The 26,175-nt window shown below is 40.5% G+C and overlaps 1 protein-coding gene across 4 annotated transcripts; it reads left to right on the forward strand.

Annotated features, from left to right (window-relative positions):
- MAPDA (N6-Methyl-AMP deaminase) lies at window positions 1-24,796 on the forward strand. 4 transcript variants are annotated; one of them, XM_060005110.1, is made up of 12 exons: window positions 7-381; window positions 5,104-5,217; window positions 6,478-6,706; window positions 6,948-7,078; window positions 7,568-7,628; window positions 11,124-11,208; window positions 14,231-14,312; window positions 16,449-16,575; window positions 17,619-17,699; window positions 19,903-20,041; window positions 22,125-22,225; window positions 22,767-24,793. In XM_060005110.1, exons 3-12 carry the CDS (start codon window positions 6,644-6,646, stop codon window positions 22,959-22,961), a joined length of 1,065 nt encoding a protein of 354 aa, XP_059861093.1. In that variant the 5' UTR covers window positions 7-381; window positions 5,104-5,217; window positions 6,478-6,643; the 3' UTR covers window positions 22,962-24,793. The 4 variants fall into 4 exon arrangements, with proteins under 4 accessions (XP_059861094.1, XP_059861093.1, XP_059861092.1 ...); XM_060005111.2 differs by lacking the exon at window positions 5,104-5,217 and having other exon boundaries at window positions 1-381; window positions 22,125-22,245; window positions 22,767-24,796; XM_060005109.1 differs by lacking the exon at window positions 5,104-5,217.
- The last annotated feature ends 1,379 nt before the right edge of the window (window positions 24,797-26,175 follow it).

Raw genomic sequence — 26,175 nt, forward strand, 5'->3', positions numbered from 1 at the left:
GACGGTCCGTCCCGGTGGTGAGCTACCTTTTCGTTTCCCAGTAGCCACCTCGCGGACTCTGTACGGAAAAATCACACCCCCCCCGCACCCCGCTCCGTGACGCCTCTTCCTTGGACAGGTGTGCGTCACTTCCGGGAAGAGCGCACCTCGCCAATCAGTATTGAGGAGGGTGCAGCTGGTGCTGACATTCGGCTGTGATTGACATTTCTTTGATTCTCTGGGACTGCAGTTTCGCGGCAAGACTGACGGCTGCGGCTTATTGTGGACACGTGGACTGTGTCAGGGAAGCGCGGGTTATCACTTTCCTACAAGCCTTCCTGTCTGAAGTGAAAATTTAAGCTGTCATAAGTTGACTCAACTGCTGACAAAAATCTTTAAGAGGTGAGTCTGTGGGGACTGACAACCAGAGCTCCTTGGACGGTATGGTCTGCATTGAGTGTCTGGTAGGGGCAAAGCAGGGTTAGAACCACTGACTTTGGTGGGCAAGGAGAAGGGGTCGCTCCTCGGATGCTAACTACGAGTGCTTACTAAGAGATCCCATTTAAATCTGAAAACAAGCCAGTGAGGCCAGGTGCAAAATGAAGAAACCTTTACAGAAGTTGTGACTCACCCAATCAATGTTTCCCCACAGATGTACACTATTGATTCCCTTGTATTCCCGGCTCTGTGCTAAGCTGACAATAAGTAAACCACTCAGCCTCTTGTTTCTCAGCTGTAAAATGACATTCCCCTCCACGTTCAAAGTTCTGCTTTCTAAGACAAAGTTGAATGTCTGTGGAAGAGGGAATCATGGAAGAGAGGTGATTTTTCCCTCTGATACGGTCTGAGTCTTGGAGGTTTAAAATAATCGAGTTTCTAATTTGAGTATTTGGGAGTCGTCACCCGTAGGAAATCGCTTGCAGAGATATTTACAGGATTTGTAACTTATTAATTGGGATTTGGTGACTGAGATGGAGAAGGAAATCAGGATGACTATAAGTATGGTTACCTTGAAGCAGCATAGTATAATGGTGAAGGGCATGAGTTTTGGAGTCCAGCCAGTTTGGATTTGGATACAACTGTGTCATTTAGATGTGGTGTTTAAGAGCTCTTAATGACTTTAGGGAGAGCAATTTCTGTGGAGTAGTAAGGGCAGAATCCATGTTATAATGAATGGGAGATAAGTAAATGGAGGCAGCTCAAGTTTAGCTCAGAAGGAAAGAAGAGACAGGGCAGTAGTTAAAGAGGAATGGGGGATAAAAGAAAGTTTATTTTTATTTTTTTAAGGTGGAAGCAAGTACTGTACTTACCTGGTGGTTCCCTGAGGGAAATTAGCAACTGGAGAGAGAGAGGTTGATGAACAGAAAAGTGAGAAGATTAGTGGAGTAATGACTTGGAATAGATAGGAAGGAATGGGATCCTGGGCACAAATTAGTCTTGGGGACAAGAGAATGAATCCTCTTTCTCTGATTCATGAGGGAAGAAGGGGTATAGATAAAGATAAATTTAAGTGTGAGGGAAGCAGAGAGAAATAGAGGGAATTCGTGTCTGAAGGCTTTCGTTGTCTCTATAAAGGTAGTGACTGAGTTGTAAAGTTCAGCCTAAGGCAGCTGGGTCTATGGAACGCTTGAGGAGTTTGGAATTGGAATGGGAGAAGGACTTTCCTGAGCTTGCTGGACTTTGAGATAGTCATTTCTAAAATGAGGGGATTAAGTGCTGCTTTGTGTGGTGTTTCAGGGTTTATCGAGGGTCAAAGAGAAAAAAAAGTTGTAGGACTTTGAAAAAAAATATACTGTGCTGTAGAAATGAATTTTTTTTCTTTGTTTGTTTGTTTGCGCTACGCGGGCCTCTCACTGTTGTGGCCTCTCCCGTTGTGGAGCACAGGCTTCGGACGCGCAGGCTCAGTGGCCATGGCTCACGGGCCCAGCCACTCCGCGGCATGTGGGATCTTCCCGGACCGGGGCACGAACCCGTGTCCTCTGCATCGGCAGGCGGACCCTCAACCACTGCGCCACCAGGGAACCCCAGAAATGAATTTTTATATGACAAGTTAGTAAAATGTACATGATATATTAGAAATACTACTTTTTTTGGTAAAGAACAGATCAAGAAAAGTGATTCAAGAAGAAAGAGAATGGAGCAAAATTTGTGATTTGGGTGCCTTACAGTTGTTTTCTGGTTATTTGTTAAAAATCTATATTTTCTTATGTAAAATGAGACAGTAATACCTCATGGGTTATTATGAGAATCAAGTAAAATTACCATCCAAGACATTTAGCAGAATGCCTGGCTCATACTAAGTGCTTAATAAATAGTAACAAGTGTTTTTATTATCCTGAGTTCCCTTTTGGGGGTGGGGGTGGAGGGCGGGGAGGAAAAAAGTTCTCTAGGACAGTGGTCCCCAACCTTTTTGGCACCAGGGACCGGTTTTGTGGAAGACGATTTTTCCACGGGGTTGGGGGTTGGGATGGTTTCGGATGATTCAAGCGCATTACATTTATTGTGCACTTTATTTCTATTATTATTACATTGTAATATATAATGAAATAATTATACTCACCATAATGCTGACAGGAGGCGGAGCTCAGGCTGTAATGCGAGCGATGGGGAGCGGCTGTAAATACAGATGAAGCGTCGCTTGCTTACCCACCGTTCACCTCCTGCTGTGCGGCCCGGTTCCTAACAGGCCAGGGACCAATACCGGTCCGTGGCCTGGGGGTTGGGGACCCCTGCTCCAGGAGAACAGGAGACCTGGTTCTGGCCCTGCTCTAACTTGATGAAATATTAGTACAAATGTAGAAAGATCTTATCTCAATGTGTTGCCGTTTGGCACATCACTCCCACCCCACCTGCTTCTAATCCATGCCAAAGCCAGCCCAGGCAGACTGAATCTGGCAGGGCATGGAATTGTTGATAGCAATAGCTTAGGTAATGATCAGTGAAACAACTTTTAAAAATGTGTAAAAACTGTGCTTGCTTTGGTGGCTTTCAAATTTCCATAGGTTAACATTGTAACTATTGGGTCAGTAAATTTACTCATAACTAGTTAAGGGGCAATCTGGAGGTGGTTTGAAATGTGCCACAAAATCAGGTCAGGATCCTAGAGTAGGACTGAAAATTTATACGAAAATTTAGCCATCTGTAACATTTGTTAACAGCCTGCTATGTAAAATGTCCTAAATTCTTTTTCAGGCTGTCATTCTGTTGTCTAAAGGTAAAAGTTCTTCCCTCTCGTAATTCATATTAATGAAGCTGTTTTGCAAGGTTTCTAAAAAGTTATTTAATTATTTTATGAACAATTCTGTAAAATTAATTAATTATTTATTTTAATGGATTTATTAAAGTAATAAGTGAATTAATTACCGAAATTTATTACTTAAATTTTAATTTATTAAAATTATTTCAAAAAGTAATCAGGTATTACATGCAAGTTGTAATACCTTCAAATTGCGCAAAACTTTATAAGGTAAGTAAAAATAAAATTCTGTCCCTTGACCTTTGCCGCTTCCAACCCACTTTCTAGTGCGAACAGTTTTCTATGTATCCTTTCATACCTATTTTAGGAATAAAGATATATATAAATAAGAGTGTGTGTGTGTATACACACATGCTTTGTTTATAAATGTCATCTTTGTGAACAATGTTTTTTTGCAACTTACTTTTTGGAAATAACACTATATTATAGAAGTCTTTCCATATAGTCATAGATATTCAGTTGGATGGATATACAATTAATTTAACCGGTACCCTACTGATGGGCATGTAGGTTGTTTCCAATTTTTTGCTATTATAAATAATGCTACAAGAAGTGTATTTGTACGTATCCTATAAGATACAGGATAAATTCCTAAAAGTATAATTATTGGGTCAAAAAGTATGTGGGTTTGTGTGTGTGTGTGTGTGTGTGTGTGTGTTGCCAAAGTACCTTCCAAAAATATCATACCAAGTTCTGCTCCCACCAGAACTCTTACTCTCACCTTCACCCATATTGGGTATTCTTCTGAGCTTCATATTTTTTTCTGAATAATTTTACAAGTTAAGTCTTCCACATGAACTTTAAAAATCAATTTCTAAGGAATAATTTTGGGAATATTTTGATTAACATTTACTTTATAGGTCAATTTATGACAAATTGACTTTACTATGTCAAGGTATGTTTTTCTGTGTTAATGACATCTCTTATGTACTTCAGTAGACATATTAAACATATTGATTAAATAGTCTATCTTTTTCATTTGTTACTATTAAGCACTTACTACGGCATTTTATTGAAATTCTATTGAAATTTATCTCATACTGGGTTAGCCTTTCTGTGGATTTCTATGGCTCTGTCTAGATCTGTACAAACTATTTTCTTAATTGCCCATTTTAATATCTTGGTAACTTATTTAACCCTCTCAGTATCAATTTAGTGATTTTTAATGTGGTGAAAATATTTATTTTACAAGCTTATGGGGAGGGTTATAGATAATATTATTAAAAGTGCTTGCCACTTAATTGGTAGGCTCTGAATGGAAACTGCTATTCTTATCAACATCATCATCATTAATATCTGAGGACCATACTTTGAAAATCACTGAATTTCACTTGGAATTTTGTCTTAATTTATAAGCCACCTTCAGAGGTAAAGGGAAATCAGGATTTATTTATCACCTACAAAATGCTGGGCACTGTGTTAGGTGTGAAACTGCACTCCTTCTCGGGTGGGACTCAAACCCACGGGCTGGGGCTCGAACCCACCTGCACCTCAGATTGGGACTTGAACCCATGATCCCTGACTTAGGAGGGACTTGAAACCAGTGTCTTTAAAAAAAATTTTTTTTTAATTTTTGGCTGCGTTGTGTCTTTGTTGCTGTGCGTGGGCTCTGTCTAGTTGCAGTGAGCCGGGGCTACTCTTCGTTGCGGTGTGCGGGCTTCTCATTGCGGTGGCTTCTCTTGTTGCGGAGCACGGGCTCTAGGCTTCAGTAGTTGTGGCGTACGGGCTCAGTAGTTCCCGCTGTCTTTTAATTGAAACCGCTCTCCTGGTGTCAGGACTTACTGAAACTCAGGTACTTTTGTCTTGGCGCAGAAAGAATTCATTGAGAGGGAAAGTGACAAAGAGTGAGTTTACTTTTTTATTTTTAGGCTGTGCCTGCACGGCGTGTGGGATCTTAATTCCCCCACCAGGGATCAGACCTGAGCCCCGTGCAGTGGAAGCGCCGAGTCCTAACCACTGGACTGCCAGGGAATTCCCAAAGAGTGAGTTTATTAGCATGGGATGCTTGTAAGAAATTCAAGCGGGCAGGGGAGAAGGCTCTGCCCCAGGACTGAGAAGGCTTCATTTTTATAAACAAAAGAAAATTGGAGAGGGGAAGAAGACCACCTTCTTCCTCATTCTTGGGCAGACGTCAAGGCTTACGTCATTATTTCCTCCTTTGGCCCTGAAGGGTTTAACCAGGACTGTCATGCTGCTATTTAAATCATATGTATATTAGCAAAAAGGTGGTAACATATACTAAAATATGGTAATTCATCTCAGGTTTCAGTATAATGTCCCCTTTCACCTAGTTTGTTTCCCTGTATTTCTGTCTTGGCTACACAAAGAAATGCTACTCTTCAAGGACTATTAACTCCCTGACTTCATGTAACAAGATTCAGACCGGTATCTACTGTCTTGTGTTTTAACTATCAGGGTTTGTGGCTTGAGTGCGTCTGATGTGCACCTGTTCTTCCTTCAAGGTAGAGTAGATTGTTGCTAGGTTACTGGATTCTTCTTTTAAGTGGTCGTTAGTTTACAACAGTCTCCCAGACTCCCTTGAAATTCCCTTTCTGTCTTTAATCCTTTAGTGGGATTTTTAAAGTAACTGTTCCTACTCTATCCTACTCTATCCCTATCGGGTGCTAGAGAGGTAGTATAAGCCATAGTCCCTGTTAGGAAGTTTATATAGTCTGGTGAGGAAGAAAGACAAGTAAATCAGTGATTGAGATACAGTGTGATAAAGTACTGAGTTAAAGGTAGTCACTGGATTATGTGGGAACATAGAAGAGGGGAATTTAAAGTACTTTATTAATCCTCACAGCTACTCTGCATTTTTATCCCATTTTTACGAATAAAGAAACTGAAGCCATGGGGTTAAAAGTGACTAAGGCCACACAGCTACTTAAGAGCAGAACTGGTAAAAGAATTAACCTAGGTCCATCTGACTCCAATGCCTCTTCCTTTATATATTTTAAATAGTTCAAAAATGTAAACTTTTGGACCCAAAATAGGTCTTATAAATTTCTAGTTTTAGAAGTAGTTTTATAGAAAGTGCTAATAGGTAAAGGAATATACCCTACTAAATTTCAGATTTTAATTCACCTCTTACCAGCTTGAGGGCTTTTCTTATTTCTTGTTCAGGTTGTTGGCTCACTTAAGTTAGCTTTGGAGTAGATTTTGTCTATAGAGGAATAAATTAACAAAACCTGTTTCTTTGCTTTTGCATCAACATCTGAAAATGTTCACATTCATTTAAATAGGTGAAGCTGAGCCCAGAACCATGCATACTGTTTATCTTATCAAAATGGGTGGACGTGAAGCAATCTGAAGGAAATTCAAGACCACAGAACTTACTGACTGAACCACATTGTATTGTTCATGCCAAGAATAAGTGTTTGGAGAAAGACCTTGCTATTCTGCTAAATCATGATGGAGGCAGAAGAACAACAGCCATGGAAGACAACCTTTTACTCAGAATTACCTAAAGTGGTGAGAATTCAACCAGGGAATCTGGAGTGTTGTTAATTATAATGACTTCTGTGTTGTTTCTTTTCACAAAAGACAAGTACATTTTATAAGTAGAATTTGCAAACTCTGTATATTTTAAAAGTTATATAGCTACATCTAGTAGGCAGTTTGCCTAGTACAGACTACAGACATCAAGCACCTGGTATGATGCTATGAATCTAGTGGACTTGAGAAGTTTTTACTGATTGTATTCTTATTTTAGGAACTTCATGCCCACTTGAATGGATCCATTAGTTCCAATACCATAAAGAAGTTAATAGCCAAGAAGCCAGGTCTTAAAATCCACTATCAGATGACTATGATTGACAAGGGAAAGAAAAGAACTTTAGAAGAGTGAGTTTGGGGAGATTGTGGACATACTTCTTTTTTTCTCTATTTTGCGATTGTAAATAGTATGTAAGGATTCAGATTTTTGTAGTTAAAGGAATAGGGTAGCCGTCTGGTATGGAGAGTATAACTTGACTTATAGCATTTTTTCCGACTGTCAGACTGTTGATAGTATTTTTAGTGATTTGTATTGTTTGTGAAGTTACACTATATTGTAATATTCTTTAGACTTGAAAATATAGACTTGTTGGTTTTTTCCCCCAGTTTCCTGCTACCACTTGGGGTAGGGGTTGGGGGTGGAGAAGGGAAACTGTTACTTCCCACTTAAAAGTAATGTATGATTTTCAGTCATTTGATTATCCCTCCAGATCAATGTAATTTTTGAAAAACCTATTCTCTAGTTCTTTATAAATATATGATTACTATTAGCCTAAAATCAGTTAATTTAGTGAAGTTTTTGCTGACTAAAGTACGTTAAAACTTTTCATGTTGCAGATGTTTCCAGATGTTTCAAATTATTCACCAGCTTACTACTGGCCCTGAAGATATTCTAATGGTGAGAAATGAAGTAATTTTTAGACTGGTTTAAAAATTAGTAAGTAATTGATGCCCTTCTGTTGTTGCATGTGACCTTTTGCTGTCATCAAGAATCTGATGAAAAATGTTTTCTGCTTTTTTTATGGTAACTCTTTTAAAACATAGTGTAAGACATTTGTCTACGAGCTAATATCAAAAGATATGTTCATTATAAAAGATATGAGGAAAGAATCAAGATCAGAATCTTCTGTTAGGTAGTGGACAATGTGGAGGAGAAAATCTTGTCCTGTTTTACATATATATATATGAAATATCTGACCACAGACTTTACATGTATTGCTTGGGATACTTTGAACTGCCCCTGGGTGGACATTATAGAGAATGAAGAAGTTCAAGAGGTGCTTACAGATTGAATGATTAATCCCTAGGGAAATTGTGCCTTCCCTCTGGGGATGAAGAGCTAGAGGACTCCACTGTGTTGCCTTAGCTGAAGCTCTGTGATACTACAGTCTGATATGGCAGACTGGCTTCTGTATATTGATCTGACCAGGTTGGCATTTTTAAATATTCTCTTTGTAATTGGAGAGAAGCAGAATCCTATCAGTGTTCTTAACCCTTAGAAAAAATGCAAAGTAAGAAATGTAACCTGCGTTTCTGGAGAGGTGACTTTTGACTGGTCAAGAAAGAATTTTCCTCCTTGGCTGACACGGATCCTCATGGTAGTTATTAAGTAAATTAATCACCTTTTGGAGGAGTGTTAACTCTAAAAGTTTAGTTCAACAAAAGTTGACTGAGTGCCCACAATGTTCCAAGCACCCTGCTAAAGACTGGGAGATATAAAGATAGATCAGCATGGTCCCTGCCCCTCAGGAATCTATAGTCAGGCTGGAAAGACAGTCCCATAAGAGGATAAATCCAACATCATGAGGTAAGCTCTGTGTTACAGACATGCACAGGGATTTATAGGAACCCAAGGGAGCATTGTCTAATCAGCCACTCAACAGGTACCACTGAACCCTGCTAGGAACGTCCACCACAGGAGGCTCTGTCTCACTTTCTGCTGTTGAGTGTAACAGAGCAAACCTGATAAAATTTTAGATTCTGAGAGCTCCATGGGTATCATATGCCATGCTCATTGTTTCATTCCTTCCAAAGTTGGTAAAAAGCTTTATTAAAATGAGGCGAGGAATTAAGATTCTGTAGCATTTGACTTAGTGCTACTTAGACGAACACCTGTAGGTGGTCGAGAGGATGACAGTGAGTTGCCCCAGAGAGTGAAATTAATAACATTTACATATAATAAATGAATCATGTGTGAGAGTAAGCCAAGAGATTGTTTACAGATGTGGGACTGAGCGGGGATCACTTAACAGTCAAGTTATGGCGACTGGGTGTAATCTCAAAGAGACAGGATTGAAATGTGACTGAAATAATATTAACTGTTGCATGTGCCAGACACTATACTCAAGATGACTTTCTGAGGTGGGCATTTTTTTTTTAACATCTTTATTGGAGCATAATTGCTTTACAATGGTGTGTTAGTTTCTGCTTTATAACAAAGTGAATCAGCTATATACATATACATATATCCCCATATCTCCTCCCTCTTGCATCCCCCTCCCACTCCCCCTATCGAGGTGGGCATTTTTATTGTTCCCTTTTTGCAGATGAAAAAAACTGAGGCCTAAAGAGGTTAAGTGTAACTTGTTCAAGGTCACTCACTGCGAGTAAGTGGCAGAATTGACTATTTTGTCCGATTCCAGAGCCCATGTTCTTTCTCATTCAAGATGTGCAGTCTTACCATTCTTGGAGAAAGCGGAAATTTAATTGTGATGGATTCTATCTGAAGAAAGTACTTGAGTAGATGTTCTCAGTCCAGCGCATAGGAGAGGAAAGCCCAAAGTGCCAAGAGTTGCCCTCGATACCTGTTGCTGCATGGAGCAGAAAGGGCTGAATCTGGCCAACACGGACATGGACCCTAGGGGAGTGTTCTTGGACGTGAGCTAGAGATGATTCCACAGGCCTTAATGTGGCCTAGAGAAATCTTCCTCCCATTGCTCTCAATCAGTATTTGCCAGCAATCTTCTGTTGTTCTATTTGGTTTCACACGTACCTCACCATCAAGAAAGGGGGTGCCCTGGATAGTAGATAGGATCGCTTCACACCCTCACTTCCACCCTCGTTCGCAATTCATACATTACAAATAGGCTTCTGCGTTAGTCTCCTGTGAGCTGGGTTAGGGTGTCTCTGGGTCTGCTTAGTTCTGGAGCAATGATAAGATGTGAGTTCTTCAACCTGCAAAGATGAGGCCTGTGCTCTGGTGGTGGCAGTGGCAGCATCATGGGGTTCCTGAGAAAGCAGTGCTATGGGGTCCAGTGCCTGTGATGATGCTGCAGAGGCTGCAGGGTTATGCTCAGTGGTGGAGGAAGCAGTGGTGTCTTGCTTGGTCCAGGGGTGTCACGTGATTTTGAATGCTTTTGTGTTGTCCTGAGCTGTGTAATCTCTGAGGCTGATTCTCCAGACCTCCTGGTGAATCCAAGCCACCCGTTATATTCATATTATAATAAATTCCTTTTTTGGCTTTAGTGTAAAGAAAAAAGATGAGGCCCAGATCTTGGATTGCAATGAATCCACCGGGCGGGGCCACCCAGTTAGGCACCATCTGCGCAACCAGCCAGCCTTGTTCCTTGGCCAGGACGCTGCACCTGCGTGCCCATGTGCACATGGTCAAAGCAGGTTAAGAGTAGGATACCAGCTGTAAGGACTAACTAGGGCTGGTTGTCACAGCATTTCTAACTTGGTCCTTTTTTCTTCTAGATTTGGTATATTTTAGGGTTGATGGCAATGAAGGAAAACATGCCTTCAGCCGTTAGATGTCATTTATCTTGGTGATTTAGTAATTTTTGGATTGTTGAGTTTTGTGCTAGATTGGATACAGTTTTACTCAAATTTATCACCCATTTTCTTTGCCTAAGAAGAATCTTCCTAAGTACTTTTGGGGGGAATTTAACCCTGCCGGAAGAAATTCTTGAAAAATACAACTTATCCCTAAATAGCTTGAATAAGAATCTTAAGCCATGACTTTAAATGGTACATCAGTACTACCTAATCATTTTAGTTGTTTATTTCCATATGTAATGAAATTTCAAATAGTATACACTCATAGGTGGTTTTACTGGTTTTAGTTTTGCCTCTGTTTTATCAGTCTGCTGTTCATTAGCAAATAGAGAAATGGTTAAAAGGGGAGAAGAGAAACAAAAGGTGTGGGTGATGTCCAGATTTGGATTTCATGTGAGTATGGGCGCTGGGTGAGGGGAGCTATTGGAAATGTGGTAGTTTTGTCACAGCCTCCACCAGGGGTGTGACAAAGCAGGTCATCCTCACCATGTGGGAGACTCCCAACACTACTTGCAAGTCAAACTTAATGCATGAAATAAAGCTGTAGCACGTGGCATTTTCATGGGGACGCTTACACTAACATAATCAATATTGCATACATTGCCTTTATTATCAGGTCACGAAAGATGTCATTAAAGAATTTGCAGATGATGGTGTCAAGTACCTGGAACTAAGGAGCACACCCAGAGAAAATGCTACAGGTAGAATCTAACTACTTCTCAGGAGATGTCTATCTTTTTTCTCGTGTGCTTTGATGATGCATGTGTTTGCAAGTTGAGACTATGAAGTATTTACTTTTACACTATTGTAAAAGTAGGGTCAGTGGTCCAAATCTTCTGATGTACATTAATGATGTATGTTATTAATGAGTGAGTTATTCTTTTTTTTTTAAATTTATTTATTTATTTTTGCCTGTGTTGGGTCTTCGTTTCTGTGCGAGGGCTTTCTCTGGTTGTGGCAAGTGGGGGCCACTCTTCATCGCGGTGTGCAGGCCTCTCACTATCGCGGCCTCTCTTGTTGCGGAGTACAGGTTCCAGACGTGCAGGCTCAGTAGTTGTGGCTCACGGGCCTAGTTGCTCCATGGCATGTGGGATCTTCCCAGACCAGGGCACAAACCCGTGTCCCCTGCATTAGCAGGCAGATTCTCAACCACTGCGCCACCAGGGAAGCCCCGAGTGAGTTATTCTTAACTTAAAAAAATCAGGTCAGGTATTGTCTGTTGAAGGGAAATAAAAAGACCTGCAAACATTTTGTTTGTTCTTATTTTTCTCACTCTGAGAAGAGAACACTTTTTCCTTATAGTTACATTGTCTTAAATAAATGCTAGTTCGAGTTCCCTGCATCAAGGCACTTGTGAGACAATGAGTGGATGCAGAATCACATTTCATGACAATCACTGAAATGAAGGTTATTGACTCACGTCTCAGGGACTGATGGTATCTTAGGCCAGGAGCAAGCTGTGATGTGGCAAAACCTCTCTGGATGGAGATGAGTGGATCTGGATGTGATCTGGAGAAATTTCCTGGGACCCTCTTTCCATAAGAGCAGCATCAGGAGATATTCTGTAGTGCCCTTGGGTCCTCCTTAGCACTTTGTCTGTGACCTAAAGAGGCCCTACCAGATCATCTTGCACCCTGATATGTGTAGCCCAGCATCATTCAGGGGGTAAAATTTTTGAAACTGCATATAGTAAAGTAAGTGCTGAAATGAGACAAGCAGAAGATTCTTTTTTTTTTAAATTTATATTGGAGTATAGTTGATTTATAATGTGTTAGTTTCTGCTGTACAGCAAAGTGAATCAGTTATACATACACATATATCTACTCTTTTTTAGATTCTTTTCCCATACAGGTTATTACAGAGTACTGAGTAGAGTTCCCTGTGCTATACAGTAGGTCCTTATTAGTTATCTGTTTTACGTATAGTGGTGTGTATATGTCAATCCCAATCTCCCGATTTATTCCTCCCCCTGAGCAGAAGATTCTTATCTCACATTTTTAAACTGTAGTATCCTGAGGAGGATAGTGAAAGGGAAGGAAAGAAGAGACCTGCCAATTATTAGGGCTAGTTGACTCTTCAAATGGAGATTCAAAGGGGAATGTCACCTTAAGTATGCAGCAATAGGAGAATAGTTAAATAAAAGTTAATGGAATATTTGGCAACCATTAAAAATATTTGCAAAGACACTTTAATGACGTGAAGACTTGCTCAGAATACAGTGTTAAATGAAGGAACAGGATACATATATACCTAGTAGCATCTCATCTGTTCAAAACTATCTATCTATCTATCTATCTATCTATCTATCTATATATGTTTACACATATACACACACTTAGAAAAACAGCCAGTGGTTATCTCTGAGTGGTGGGATTACAGGTTATTTTTATTTTTCTTCTTTATAATCGTCTGTGTTTTTTCTAGAGATTTTCCACTAAACATAAACATTTTGGGCTTCCCTGGTGGCACAGTGGTTGAGAGTCCGCCTGCCGATGCAGGGGACGCAGGTTCGTGCCCCGGTCCGGGAAGATCCCACATGCCGCGGAGTGGCTGGGCCCGTGAGCCATGGCCGCTGGGCCTGCGCGGCTCCGCAGCGGGAGAGGCCACAACAGAGAGAGGCCTGCGTACCGCAAAAAACAAAACAAAACAAAAGTAAACATTTTATAACTGGGGTATGAGAGTATTTTAGAGGAGGTTGTTCTGGAGAGTGCTTTTTCAGAGACCCACAGAAGAGGAGGACTTGAGCACCTGAACTTGAAAGAACGTCTCTAGTGCCCTGGATGAGAAACACTGAGTCTGAGCAGGGTTGAGGGAGAGGATTTTTTCCTGGACAAGCAGGAAAACATTCTGCTAGTAGAGAAAACATTTTCTGGCATTTTTTGTTTTTAAGGACAGGCCTTAGAAAAGGGCTTCTTTTTTTTTTTCTGGCCACACTACGCACGTGGGGATCTTGGTTCCCCAACCAGGGATCGAATCCATGCCCCCCTGCAGTAGAACCACGGAGTCCTAACCACTGGATCACCAGGGAATTCCCAGAAAAGGGCTTTTGTTATTCTTGTTTTGTTAGAACAAGCATTTAAACTTTTTATAGCAATTTGTGAGTGTAGGTTTTTTGTTTTTTTTTAAATTGATTATTTATTTATTTATTTTTGGCTGTGTTGGGTCTTCGTTGCTGTGCGCAGGCTTTCTGTAGTTGCGGTGAACAGGGGCTACTCTTCATTGCGGTGTGTGGGCTTCTCATTGCAGTGGCTTCTCTCGTTGTGGAGCACGGGCTCTAGGTGCGTGGGCTTCAGTAGTTGTGACTCGCAGGGTCTAGAGCACAGGCTCAGTAGTTGTGGCACACGGGCTTAGTTGCTCCACAGCATGTGGGATCTTCCCGGACCAGGGCTCGAACCCGTATCCCCTGCATTGTCAGGCGGATTCTGAACCACTGCGCCACCAGGGAAGTCCTGAGAGTAACTTTATGTTTGTTGAATTTGAGAATAATTTTTAAACAAGCTTGAATTTTATGTCTTTTTTTTAATTTCATTTTTCTAGTATTTCATTTTTTTCAATTTTATTAAAGTATAAATGGTATTTACTAAAATGTATCCATAACTCATCTTTAACCATACCCGTATCACACATAAAATGAAAATGTATTTGTTCATATAGGGATGCTAATGTTGAAGGATGAAGTAGTTGATGATCTCTTTAAAAATGTTTTATTTGTGTCCTTTCCAGGAATGACTAAAAAGACTTATGTGGAATCTGTACTTGAGGGTATAAAACAGTCCAAACAAGAAAACATAGACATTGATGTTAGGTAAGAAGCATTGTACCTTAGTGGTCACCATTTAAAATACTAGAATGTGAAAAATTTACTCTTTTGAGCCTGAGTATAGTGGATTTTATAAATCAACCAATAATCGATTTTTATCTTTTAATAAAAAACAGAGTCAAGAACCTTGTTGTTTAAAGTTGAGAATGCAATTCTGAATTTTTTCGTGTGGCAGTAAAGTTCTGAGTCCTGTTGCTCTTGTGAAGTATGGCTTCCCATGGCTCTTCAGCGAAAATCCAGGCTTCTTACTATGGCCTGCAAGGTCCCACGTGGCTGCCTTTCTTACTTCAACAGCCTCATCTGGACCACTGGTCACTTATCACGCACTGGCCCACCCTCTGTTCCTCAAGTAGTCCAAGACTGTCCCACATCAGCACCTTTGTACTTCCTGTTACTTTTGCCTAGAACACACCTCCACTGTATCCTCGCATGGTTGGCTTCTCATTATTCAGGTCTCAGTGTGGCTGTCACTTCCTCAGAGGGGCCTTCCTTGACCACCTTATCTAAAGTGCCTCCCCACATCTTCTAGTCACCCCGTTTATTTCCTTTATGGCACTCTTCTTAACAAGATCAGAAGTCTTCTTGTTTTATTTGTGTACACACACTCACCCGCTAGAGTGTAAATGCAGTGAGGCCAGGGCCCTTGTCTTTTGATTCACCACTACCCCACCAGTACTTAGAACAGAGCTGGCACATAATTAGGGCTCAGTAAGTCCTTGAAGGAAGAAAGGAAGAAAGCTAACTGTATAGTTTCTGGCTATAAAATCTCTCAAAATTAAGCTTAACTGGACTAATACCCCAATTAAAAAAAAATACAGGCAAAAGACAAGAGAATTCAGAAAAGAAGACATACAAATGGCCAATAAATGTATAGAAAACTATTTAACTTCACTAATCAAATAATTTTAAAACGAAATATTACAATGCCATTTCAACAGGTACCCCGCTCCCCAAAAAGAGTATTAACCAGTGTTTGTGAACTTACACACTGCTGGTGAGCATATGTAATTAATAAAACCTCTCTAAAGAGGTATTAAGATCTATAAAAATAATTTCCCTCTGTGATCCAGTAACTCTGTTCTAGAAATGTATCCTAAGGAAATAGATTGATTAATGTTAAGATTCTTCACAGTAGTGTTATTTATAACAAAAAGTAGAAAATATCCTAAAATGTCCAACAATCAGAGAACAATTACATTATGTTATATTCATATGATTTATATTGTTTTCTAACATTTAATGGCAGGGGAAATTGTTAAGTGGAAAAAAAAAAAGACTGCATTTTATATATAGTTGATCCAGATTTTGTAAATAAATATATGCTAGAGAGATTTCTTTATTTTGTGAATAAATAGATAAACTAATAAATGCTGGAGGAAAATTACACAATATTAACAGGGGTTCTCTGGGTATTTGATTCCTTGTAGGAATCCAGGTAATGTATGAAGAATGAATTTGTATCAGCTATTGGATACATGTTAGAATTAGAATATTACCAGTCTTGTAACCCTTAATGAAATAAGGGATCTAAGCCTCCTGATGAAAGAACTATCACCACCTATGAAATCCTCTTGCCTCAAGATTGAATCTGATCTGATTAAGCCTCTAGCCTAGATCCAGTTTCCAATTCATAGGAAATACAAGAGACAGGAGAATATGTTATCAACATGGGGATTCAATCAGCAAAATCAGATGTGGGAAACTATAGGAAAAATGATGTGGTTTCTTCAACAAATAAATTCAAGAAAAGAGGCCGGGGGGAGGTGTGAGGTAGAGGGTGGAGGCATGGGGGAAGTGGCTATAGATTAAAAGAGACTTGAGACACATTGACCAACACAATGTGTGGACCTTAGTTGGATTCCGAATCAAACTGTAAAAAACAAATACATGAACAAAAAAACAGGAGATAGAACTTTGAACACTAACTAGATATTTGGTGCTGTTTAGTAATTTATGTCTCATTCCTTATGGCAAAGTAAGATGTCAAGTTAGTCAGGCTGTACTTTTCCAGTAAGATGTATTCCATGTAGCCTGCCATACCTCTCTGGCCATACTCAAGAGTTGTCTTTTTCATCTACACAATCAATACTCATTTTCAACTGTGTTTTTCTTGTATCAAAGGTATTTGATATCAGTCGACAGAAGAGGTGGCCCTTCAGTAGCCAAGGAGACTGTTAAACTTGCTGAAGAGTTCTTCCTTTCTACTGAGGATACAGTTCTTGGCCTTGACCTCAGTGGAGACCCTACTGTAAGTTACTTTTCCAAAACATATTTTATGTCTAAAAGGTAGAATCAGTTTGTGGGATGAGGATTAGCTTGGAGCATCCTGCTTTCTCCAGAGGTCCAGCAGACTCTCTGTGTGGATGAAGCCCTATCCTGCCCTGGATGACCAGAACGTCTATAGCAACTGCTCTCAGACAGGGTTCTGTGAAAGAATTAAGCCCCCTAAAAAAAGAGGAAAAGATTTGCATGACAATATGATTATTTTATTTTGGTTCACAGCTAGTACCATTCTACTAGAGAAGTTAATTTATTAACATGTAATCCATGTCTAATGCTTAATTATGGCTAGGGCTTAAATTGTCTCACAGAAGCCCCAGTTGAGAAAGGCTGGTCTAGAGCTTCTTGGTCAGATTCAAGCAGGGTGCCTCAGCTGTGGCACTACTGACATTTGGGGCCAAAGAATTCTTTGTTGTAGGAGGGTGTCCTGTACATTATAAGATGTTTAGCAGCATCCCTGGCCTCTACCCAATAGATACCAGCACCCTCTTAGTTGTGACAACCAAAAATGTTTGTAGACATTACCAAATGTCCCCTGGAGGGCAGAATCACCCCAGTTGAAAACCATTGAAATAGAAAGTCCTGTGAACCTGGTTCTTACGGCTTTGTCAAAACCTGGGCTGTTCTGGCCTTGTTTCATCCGTCCATTTGATAGAAGCTTTCTTTACAAATCATGCTGGTTCCTGAATCAGGTGAGTTCTCCTTCTTAGCTTTAGATATCTAGATATCCTTCCAAAAGTAAAATTTGGTGACTGTTATATCAAGCTTAGCTGATTGTCATCAGGTTCACTGATACTTAAGATTCTTGAGGGCAAGGACTGTGTCTGTGCCAGCTTTGAATTCTCTAACATGTCTAGCACACCATAGATACTTTATAAACAAAATGTGCAAATAAGTCCATCTGCCGTTTTTTTTCTGCCATTATTTTATTTCTTTTTTTATTGAGACAGAGTAACCAGTTCTTCACTTTGCCTGTACTCATACATCCTCATTTTAACTTTTGTCTTCAAGGTAGGACAAGCAAAAGACTTCTTGGAACCTCTTTTAGAAGCTAAAAAATCAGGTCTGAAGTTGGCATTGCATCTTTCAGAGGTAAATAATATTGTAAAATTAGGCTGGAGAGGATAGATTACAATGGAAAATAATTAATGGAAAATAATAATCATTTGTACATGGCTAAAGATAGACCTGGCTTGGGAAAACATTTTTAGAAAGAGAAAGTAGAAATATTTTTGTGTAAATTATAATGATGAAGGCATAACTTGCTTTAGTCCCTCACGTTACTGTTCCTTTGTTTTTGTGGTTCCTGGGGTTGGCTGTTGACGTGCACTATGGTTGTGTCCTTAAAACAGCTTAATTGACAGCTTGCTAGAGAAAATGCATGAATTTATATCAGCAGCCTTGTTAGCGGCAAGATGACACTGAGAAAAGCATGAGTTTGTCTCACCTGTCCTTGCAGGGAAGGGACCTGAATGTGTCACGTACACTGGCAAGAAAGGAAGTAGCTCATCATCATTTTATAAGGCTCAGCAGAAGATCAAGTGCCCCTGTGGCACCAGCTCCTTGGCAGCATGAGCACAGTGCAGATAATGCACAGAGAGTAGCTGGAGAACAGTCACTTTCTTAATCAGCACATCCCTGTGAGGCAACCAAGGGACTCTCCTGGACTTTTCCCCATTTTACAGATGGATTTACTTTCTACTTCAGTACTTCTACCTATTACTTTTTTTTCTTTTTTTTAACATACAAAAAGCTATACATAATTATACAACTTGATGAATTTGTTTCTTTTTTTTATTATTATTATTTATTTTTATTTTTGGCTGCCTTGAGTCTTTGTTGCTGTGTGCGGGCTTTTCTCTAGTTGTGGTGCACGGGCTTCTCATTGATGGCTTCTCTTGTTGCAGAGCACGGGCTCTAGGCGCACGGGCTTCAGTAGTTGTGGCACGCAGGCTCAGTAGTTGTGGCTCACGGGCTCTAGAGCACAGGCTCAGTAGTTGTGGAATACGGGCTTAGTTGCTCTGTGGCACGTGGAATCTTCCCGGACCAGGGCTCAAACCCATGTCCCCTGCATTGGCAGGCGGATTCTTTATCACTGCGCCACCAGGGAAGCCCCTGTATTTGTTTCTTGAATGCAGGAAATAATACTTAGTTTACTTACCTCGTATGATTATTTTGAGAATTAAGGTCATGATTTAAAGACTAGGGGAAAAATGGGAGCTTCGTGTCAGTACTGGCTCTTTTTCATGTCTACAAAGCAGAGAGTCAGTAATCTAGTGGCAGAACTTAAAATCTAGGATCCATGTTTCCACACTCTGATCAAAAGATCCTTCTTGTGTAGGACACCCTCTAGTTGACCAAACTGATGCCAGATTGAAGTCATTGGTCAGGATAACAGAACAGCCAGTATGAGGCCAGTTACCTCTGGCCTTTGTGCACAGCATCAGAACCTGCTCTTTACCTTAATTTCTGTGGCTTTTCTTGTTTGGTCCATTGGATATAAAACATTTCATTTCAACATGTTATGGTCGTTTGTCTTTTAGGCTATCTAGGAGATGAAGAGCACAGCCAGACATTTTCATGGTGGTTGTGGTTTGCACTTAGCTAGCCTTGTCGTTAGATAGAACATGAGCGCACTGTATGTGGATGGAGTCTGGGCCCCGGAGTCAGATGGAGCCGGGTTTCACCCTTATCTCCACCATTCACTAGCTCTGTGAGCCTGGACAGCTTTTCTTTAAAATGCTTTGTATTTTTAACTACAAAAGTTATATGTATCTGAAGAAAATCCACGTGTACAGAAATAGTGTAAAGTAGAAGTAAAGAAATAAAAAATGAAAGGTCCCCTTAGTTCTGCTCCTGAGTTGATCCTATTAACAGTTTTGTTATTTATATATATTTTTTCTATCCCTTTTTGTAATATGTATGAAGACATATACACAACACAAAACACACATATGCATATAGAGTTGTGAGATTTTGTTTTTGAAAATTACTTTTTCTGAGTTTTGATTTCTTCATCTTAATACTTTTGTATGATTCTTGTGAGGTTTAAAGGAGAATGGTGTGAAAAGGCTATTGACTCCATAGTTACTATCATCAAAATGAATCTAGAAGAATACTGGGAAATAAGTGGGAAGATAAAAGGCAAAGAAGGGAGCTGGAAGGTCTAAGTGGTTCAGCTTCCCAGAATGTCTGCATTACGTTCCCAGAGGGACAAAATACCTGGCTATAGAAAAAAGTACTTTTAAGAACCACTGAAAGAGGTTATTGATGCCCTCTTTCCCCTTTTTTTGAGATTCCAAACCAAAAAAAAGAAACACAAGTACTCCTGGACCTGCTTCCTGACCGAATCGGGCACGGCACATTTCTCAACTCCTTGGAGGGAGGATCCCTGGATCTGGTGGACTTTGTGAGGCAACACCAGATACCGCTCGGTAAGGCTTAAGGCTTTAGGTCCTCCAGGCAACTCACTGTCCCTTCCTCCCCAGCCCCCAGGTTGCAACCCATATGTAGAGAAGCACTGTTCTAAATACATAAATATCATTTAGAAGTTAAGTGATGCTTTCTCAGCCTCATTAAATAACAGGAAGTTTTAGCTCCCATTAGAGTATAAGCTCCATGAGAGCAGGGCCCTTATCTGTCTTGTTCACTGCCACATTCCCCAGTTCCTGGAACCAGGTATTATATTGAGGGAATAAGGTCGTCTAGTATTTTGGAATGACTTTAACCAATTTACGTATGTTGTGAAAATGTGTAACATTTAGTTAAAAATTAAGACTTATGCAAGATTCCAAGTATATTTTTATATGTCTGTTAACCATCACACACTTGCTTGTCTGCATGTGTATACCTGGAGCTTTTTTTTTTAAATTAATTTATTTTATTAATTTATTATTTTTATTTTTCATTGCTAGTATAGAGAAATACAGTAGATTATTTTATATTTATCATGTGTTATGTGACATTGCCGAACTTAACTTATTCACCATTACTTTGTAGAATAAGAGTGATGAGAGCTGACATCTCTCCTTGTTCCCTATCTTAGGGAAAAGCATTCAGTCTGTCGCTATTAAGTATAATGTTAGCTGTAGGGTTTTTATTTTTATTTATTTATTTATTTTGGCTGTGCTGGGTCTTCGTTGCAACTCGTGGGCTTCTCTAGTTGTGGCGCATGGGTTTAGTTGCCCTGCGGCATGTGGGATCTTAGTTCCCCAACCAGGGATTCAACTGCGTCCCCTGCATTGGAAGGCAGATTCTTAACCACTGGACAACCAGGGAAGCCCCCCTGGAGCTATTTTTATTTAACAACAAATACTTATGAAGTGCCTACTCTGTTCCAGTCACTATTCAAATTGCTGGGAATACAGCAGTAAACAAAACAGACAATGTTTCTTTCTCAAGAAACTTATATTCTAGCATAGGTAAGAGAGACAGTAAGCAAATACACAAGAAAATATCAGTGTTAAGTTCTTTGAAGAAAATTAAACAGGCCGGTAGAATAGTGATGAGATAACCACTTTTGATTGGATAGTTCGGGAAGGCCTTTCTGATGAGGGAAAGAAGCAGTTGGCTGAAAACCTCTTTACTGAATGATGAATTCACTGAACTTACAAATTTAACAATTTGTAGTAACACCTGTGTGGGTGTGTTTTTTAACTAACATAGAGTTTTTCAGCAATTCATAATGGGTGAGATTTCTTTTCTTTTTACTAAGGAAATTTTTAAACCTCTACAAAAGTAGAGGATCTTGGAAACCACTTGCATAGTGATCTTACTTGGTGTGGTGGCCCGGCTCTGCTCTCAGCAGGGGCAGGTTGGGTTTGCCATTGCTGGGACTGAGTGGCCCTGTGTTGCAGCCGCCTTACTCAAGGGAGCAGATGCCATCAGTCAAGTCGGTGAAGTATTTTACTCTGGCTGGGGAGCCGGGCATAGCTTTTCAAGGCAGGAGTTTTATAATCATAGAAGTCGTTCTTAAGATGGACTTGCAGCAGGCAGTGAATGGATGGTTGTCTGAGTAAAGGAGTTTAGAGGTTTTCTTTGAAGCCACAGAAGAAGTCCATTTCTGCTCTTGGCTTTTTATAATACTGTAACCCTCGACAGTGCTACCATTTTCTTACCTTTACTTTAGCTCCCACTGTAAGACCAGGAAGAAGTGCAGCAACCCTTCAAAGATTCCTTCTGCTCCCCTATCACGATACTTCCCTGCCTTCTTCATGGTAACTGGCTTATCACACCCCTCTTTCCTCTCCTTCTTTGGTAAAAGAAAGGGAGAAAGAAGCACAGGGCTGTGAAGGGGATGTTAATTCCCTGCCATGAGCTGCAGCACATAGTTCCCACACAACTACACTTATTGGACTACAAATTTTCACATGTAAGAAAGGTCAGTTTTGTAAAATAATGAACTACTGAAAACTAGCATAGTTTGGAAAGATTTCTCATGTATCTACTTGGTGACAGTGAATGAGTCTACTAATCTGCTTTTAATAAGAGGCTTCTTCCTTTCCCCCCTTCATCTAGAACTCTGTTTGACCTCGAACGTCAAAAGTCAGACAGTTCCATCTTATAAGCAGCATCATTTTGGATTCTGGTACAGCATGCTCCATCCTGCCGTGATCTGTGTAAGGTGTTTTCTTGTGAGGTATTTTGCTCCTCTTTAGTCCCTGAGTTGCCATAGGTCAGACATTCACTACCTAGCTGGCTGCCTTGCACACCTTGGGGGTGATGCCCAAGTGGAGGAGTGAGAGGAGATTGGGGCTTGAGAGGCTGCAAAGGGCCAGCGTGACTCTGGTTTGGCTCTACGGGGAAAGGTCCTGGACAGTACCTGGGGAAACAACAATACTGATGCCCAGCACCCAGCCCTTGCGATTCGGCTTTAATTGATCTGAGGGGAGTCCTGGGCACAGATACATTTTAAAAGCTCCCTCGGTGATCTAAACATGCAGCCGTGGTTGAGAGCCACTGCCCTGGTGTTTTATTTTTTGTTCTTAAAAAGGATAAACAAGCCTGTTCAGTCATAGATGTGCATGGATATATTTATAGGCCCCTGTTTAAATTCTTAAAAGAAGCATGGTAAATAGGAAAATACTCTAAACGAAAGCTGTTGTTTTTTAAAAAATCATTTCCTCGTTCATTTTGAAACTTTCTTGCTTATGTTGGCAGACCGATGATAAGGGTGTTTTTGCAACACACCTTTCTCAAGAGTACCAGCTGGCAGCTGAAACATTTCATTTGACCCAGTCTCAGGTGTGGGATCTGTCTTATGAATCCATCAGCTACATCTTTGCTTCTGACAGCACCAAGTCTGATCTGAGGAAGAAGTGGAATCATCTGAAGCCAAAAGTGTTCCATTTTTAAGCTGTAATGAGGTGAACTACTTTCGAGTATGTATGACAACCTAGATCTCCCTGCTGTATCCCACTTAGTAAGCTGTCCACTGCTCCCTCCCGTGGAAGCATAGCAGCCAAGTGCCGTGGGCTCCGACACTAGCACCTTACTCATGGCGGATGCCCAGTCTCTCTTAAACTGACTGGCAGGCTCTGAGGTTGTCCATGGCTCACCTCCATGCTGCTTACAGGAAGGGACTTGAAAGTTGCTGCTCACTGAACTCCCCATTCCAGCAGTGATTTTGACTTAACAGTCCTTCATTAGTGATCATGAAACTTCAAGAAAATCAAAGTAGGTTCTCATCAGGAAAAGTTTTGGAATTACTAGTCTAAATAAGGTGAAGAGAGAAGGAAAAACAGATTGTCGCCAAAACCTTTAAGCCATCTAGCTTGTGATGACAGCTCTGTATTTTGTTGTGCTTACTTTAATCGGACTCCTTTCACTTAAGTATTCCCCAGAACTGTGGACTCCAGGGATACCATGCATTTTTGTGAATCCCAGTAGCCAGGGTTAGTCTCCTTTGGGTGGGTGACCCTAAGTGACAGATAAAGCTAGCTTCTGATATCTGCCTTTGCCCTTCTCATGATTAATCCTCCTGGAGTCAAGATACATTTTAGATTTTGAATCGAACAATGGAGAGAGAATTGATCCATTCTTATGTTCATATCTCATCTTCCCTCCCCTACCTGGTTACCATAAAAATAATTCTCTACAGAGTTGACAAGACAGCCTCTATATTCAGATTACAGTAAAAGAGAAATGGCAGTGCTCTCTCTCTCTCCCTCTGTGTATATATATGTGTATGTATGTGTATGTGTGTGTGTGTGTGTGTGTGCGTGTGTGTGTGTGTGTGTGTGTATTAAGTTCTGTGGCATTGGCCATAGAGAATAAGCAATAAAGGGAAGAATGATAGCATGGGGAAAATAAAAAGAAATAATAGCACTAAGGAAACAATTGATGAGAACAAATATGACTGTCCAGCTCCTAATATATTCTTGCTTCCTCTGCTGCACATGCCATCCAGTCTGTCCCTACAAAGGCTGAACGAGTATTAAAAGGGAGGGGTGCATAGATCCTCTTGCTCCCCCATCAGTGGGCTTGGTTACTCTTTCTTAGAATGTTTGAAGACTATGTATTATTTCTTGCTGCTTCCATCCTCAGGAGTGGCAGATTGGGTGGCAGATAATGGTTTGTGAGCTAGTTTGAGATAAAATTGGGTTTTCCCTGGTAAGAGTTTTTGCCTTTACCCTATTCCTTTTTTTTTAAAAACATTTTTATTGGAGTATAATTGCTTTACAATGGTGTGTTAGTTTCTGCTGTATAAAAAGTGAATCAGCTATACATATACATATATCCACATATCTCCTCCCTCTTGCGTCTCCCTCCCACCCTCCCTATCCCACCCCTCTAGGTGGACACAAAGCACCGAGCTGATCTCCCTGTGCTATGCGGCTGCTTCCCACTAGCTTTCTGTTTTACATTTGGTAGTGTATATATGTCCATGCCACTCTCTCACTTCATCTCAGCTTACCCTTCCCCCTTCCTGTGTCCTCAAGTCCATTCTCTACGTCTGCATCTTTATTCCTGTCCTGCCCCTAGGTTCTTCAGAACCTTTTTTTTTTCTTTTTTTAGATTCCATATATCTGTGTTAGCATATGGTATTTGTTTTTCTCTTTCTGACTTACTTCACCCTGTATGAGTCTCTCGGTCCATCCACCTCACTACAAATAACTCAATTTCGTTTCTTTTTATGGCTGAGTAATATTCCATTGTATATATGTGCCACATCTTTATCCATTCATCTGTCGATGGACACTTAGGTTGCTTCCATGTCCTGGCTATTGTAAATAGAGCTGCGTGGACATTGTGGTACATGACTCTTTGTGAATTATGGTTTTCTTGCCCTATTCCTTTTGCACATTCTCTTCATCTGGAGGTTGGAGGGCTGGTCCTGGGTCTTTTAAAATTGACTCATTCTCCATGCCCAGTTATGATGGGTCCCAATGGATATGGATACAGATACTAAGGAAAGATTTTTATTTCTATTTTACCACATTCTAATTTGTTTTTCAGCCTAGAACATAAAGATTCAGACAGGCATACCTGTAGTAACCCCACACAGGCAGCCAGAAAAAGCAGGTAAAGATTTATCTTTTCCTACCAGCAACAACTTAATCATAATTTGCATATATACATTTTTTTTAAAAAACACCTAGAGAACCACTGGGCATTTTATAGATAGAATTTTTATTAACATGGTATCCCTGAGAGGCAGATTAAGGTGTAAACACTGTTCTGCTTTACAGAAAGGGAAATGGAGGCAGGTTGACTTACACATAAGACATTTGGAACCAGAATTTATATCTGTTGGTACCACAACCAGTGCTTTTCCCACAAGACTATATACATAGATATACTGAAGACAAGTGATCTCTCATTTTTTAAAAAACACTATAGCACACTTCCTAAACTATCTCAGATCCCGAGGCATTGCTTTAGACTCGTGTTTCTTGTATCTTCCTGTCTGCTTAGGCAACATAATTGAGACACCATCTCCCCTTAATTCGTAAGAGTTAGGAATTAGGAAATTCCCTCAGCACCAGAACCCTAACTAATCTTTCATCTACCACAGTAAGCTATGGATTTTAGAAAATTCTACCTCCCCACTTCTCTCTCAGATCTCATTCCCATCCCAACTCATTCAATGTGACTAATGATGCAGCTACTTATCCCAGGCCTTGGCCATCACTCACGTTCTTCTTTCCTCTGAACTGCCCATTGAAGTATCTTCTTAAGATACTGGTTTCTGACCTTCGTCTCCCATAGGAGCTAGTCCCCTAAGACTGCTCATACTTCTTCCCCAGTGCCAGTCAGCTGTTTCCTTGTCAGTAAGCAGAGCACAGTACCTGATTTACTCTGGAGGATGGGAGCCCATCTCCTGATCTGCCTGGCACTCCATGTTTTAGCTGAGGCGAGTCCCTCTCTGCCTTCTGCACGGCCCATATCTTGCTACCTCTCCAATTCTGTGCTACTCCAAGCTTTGTCTAACCTTCCTTACAGTCTGTCCTTTGCCCTCTGCTCCCTTGCTCCCCAGTTTTCCCATTTTTCACCCATTCAGCACTCAGTTTTGCAATGAGTTTTGGAAAGTTCATCCCACCCAGTAACCTTCCCTCTGAGCACTTCC

This window comes from Delphinus delphis, chromosome 2 (assembly GCF_949987515.2).
Source record: "Delphinus delphis chromosome 2, mDelDel1.2, whole genome shotgun sequence".
NCBI classification, from domain to species: Eukaryota; Metazoa; Chordata; class Mammalia; order Artiodactyla; family Delphinidae; genus Delphinus; species Delphinus delphis.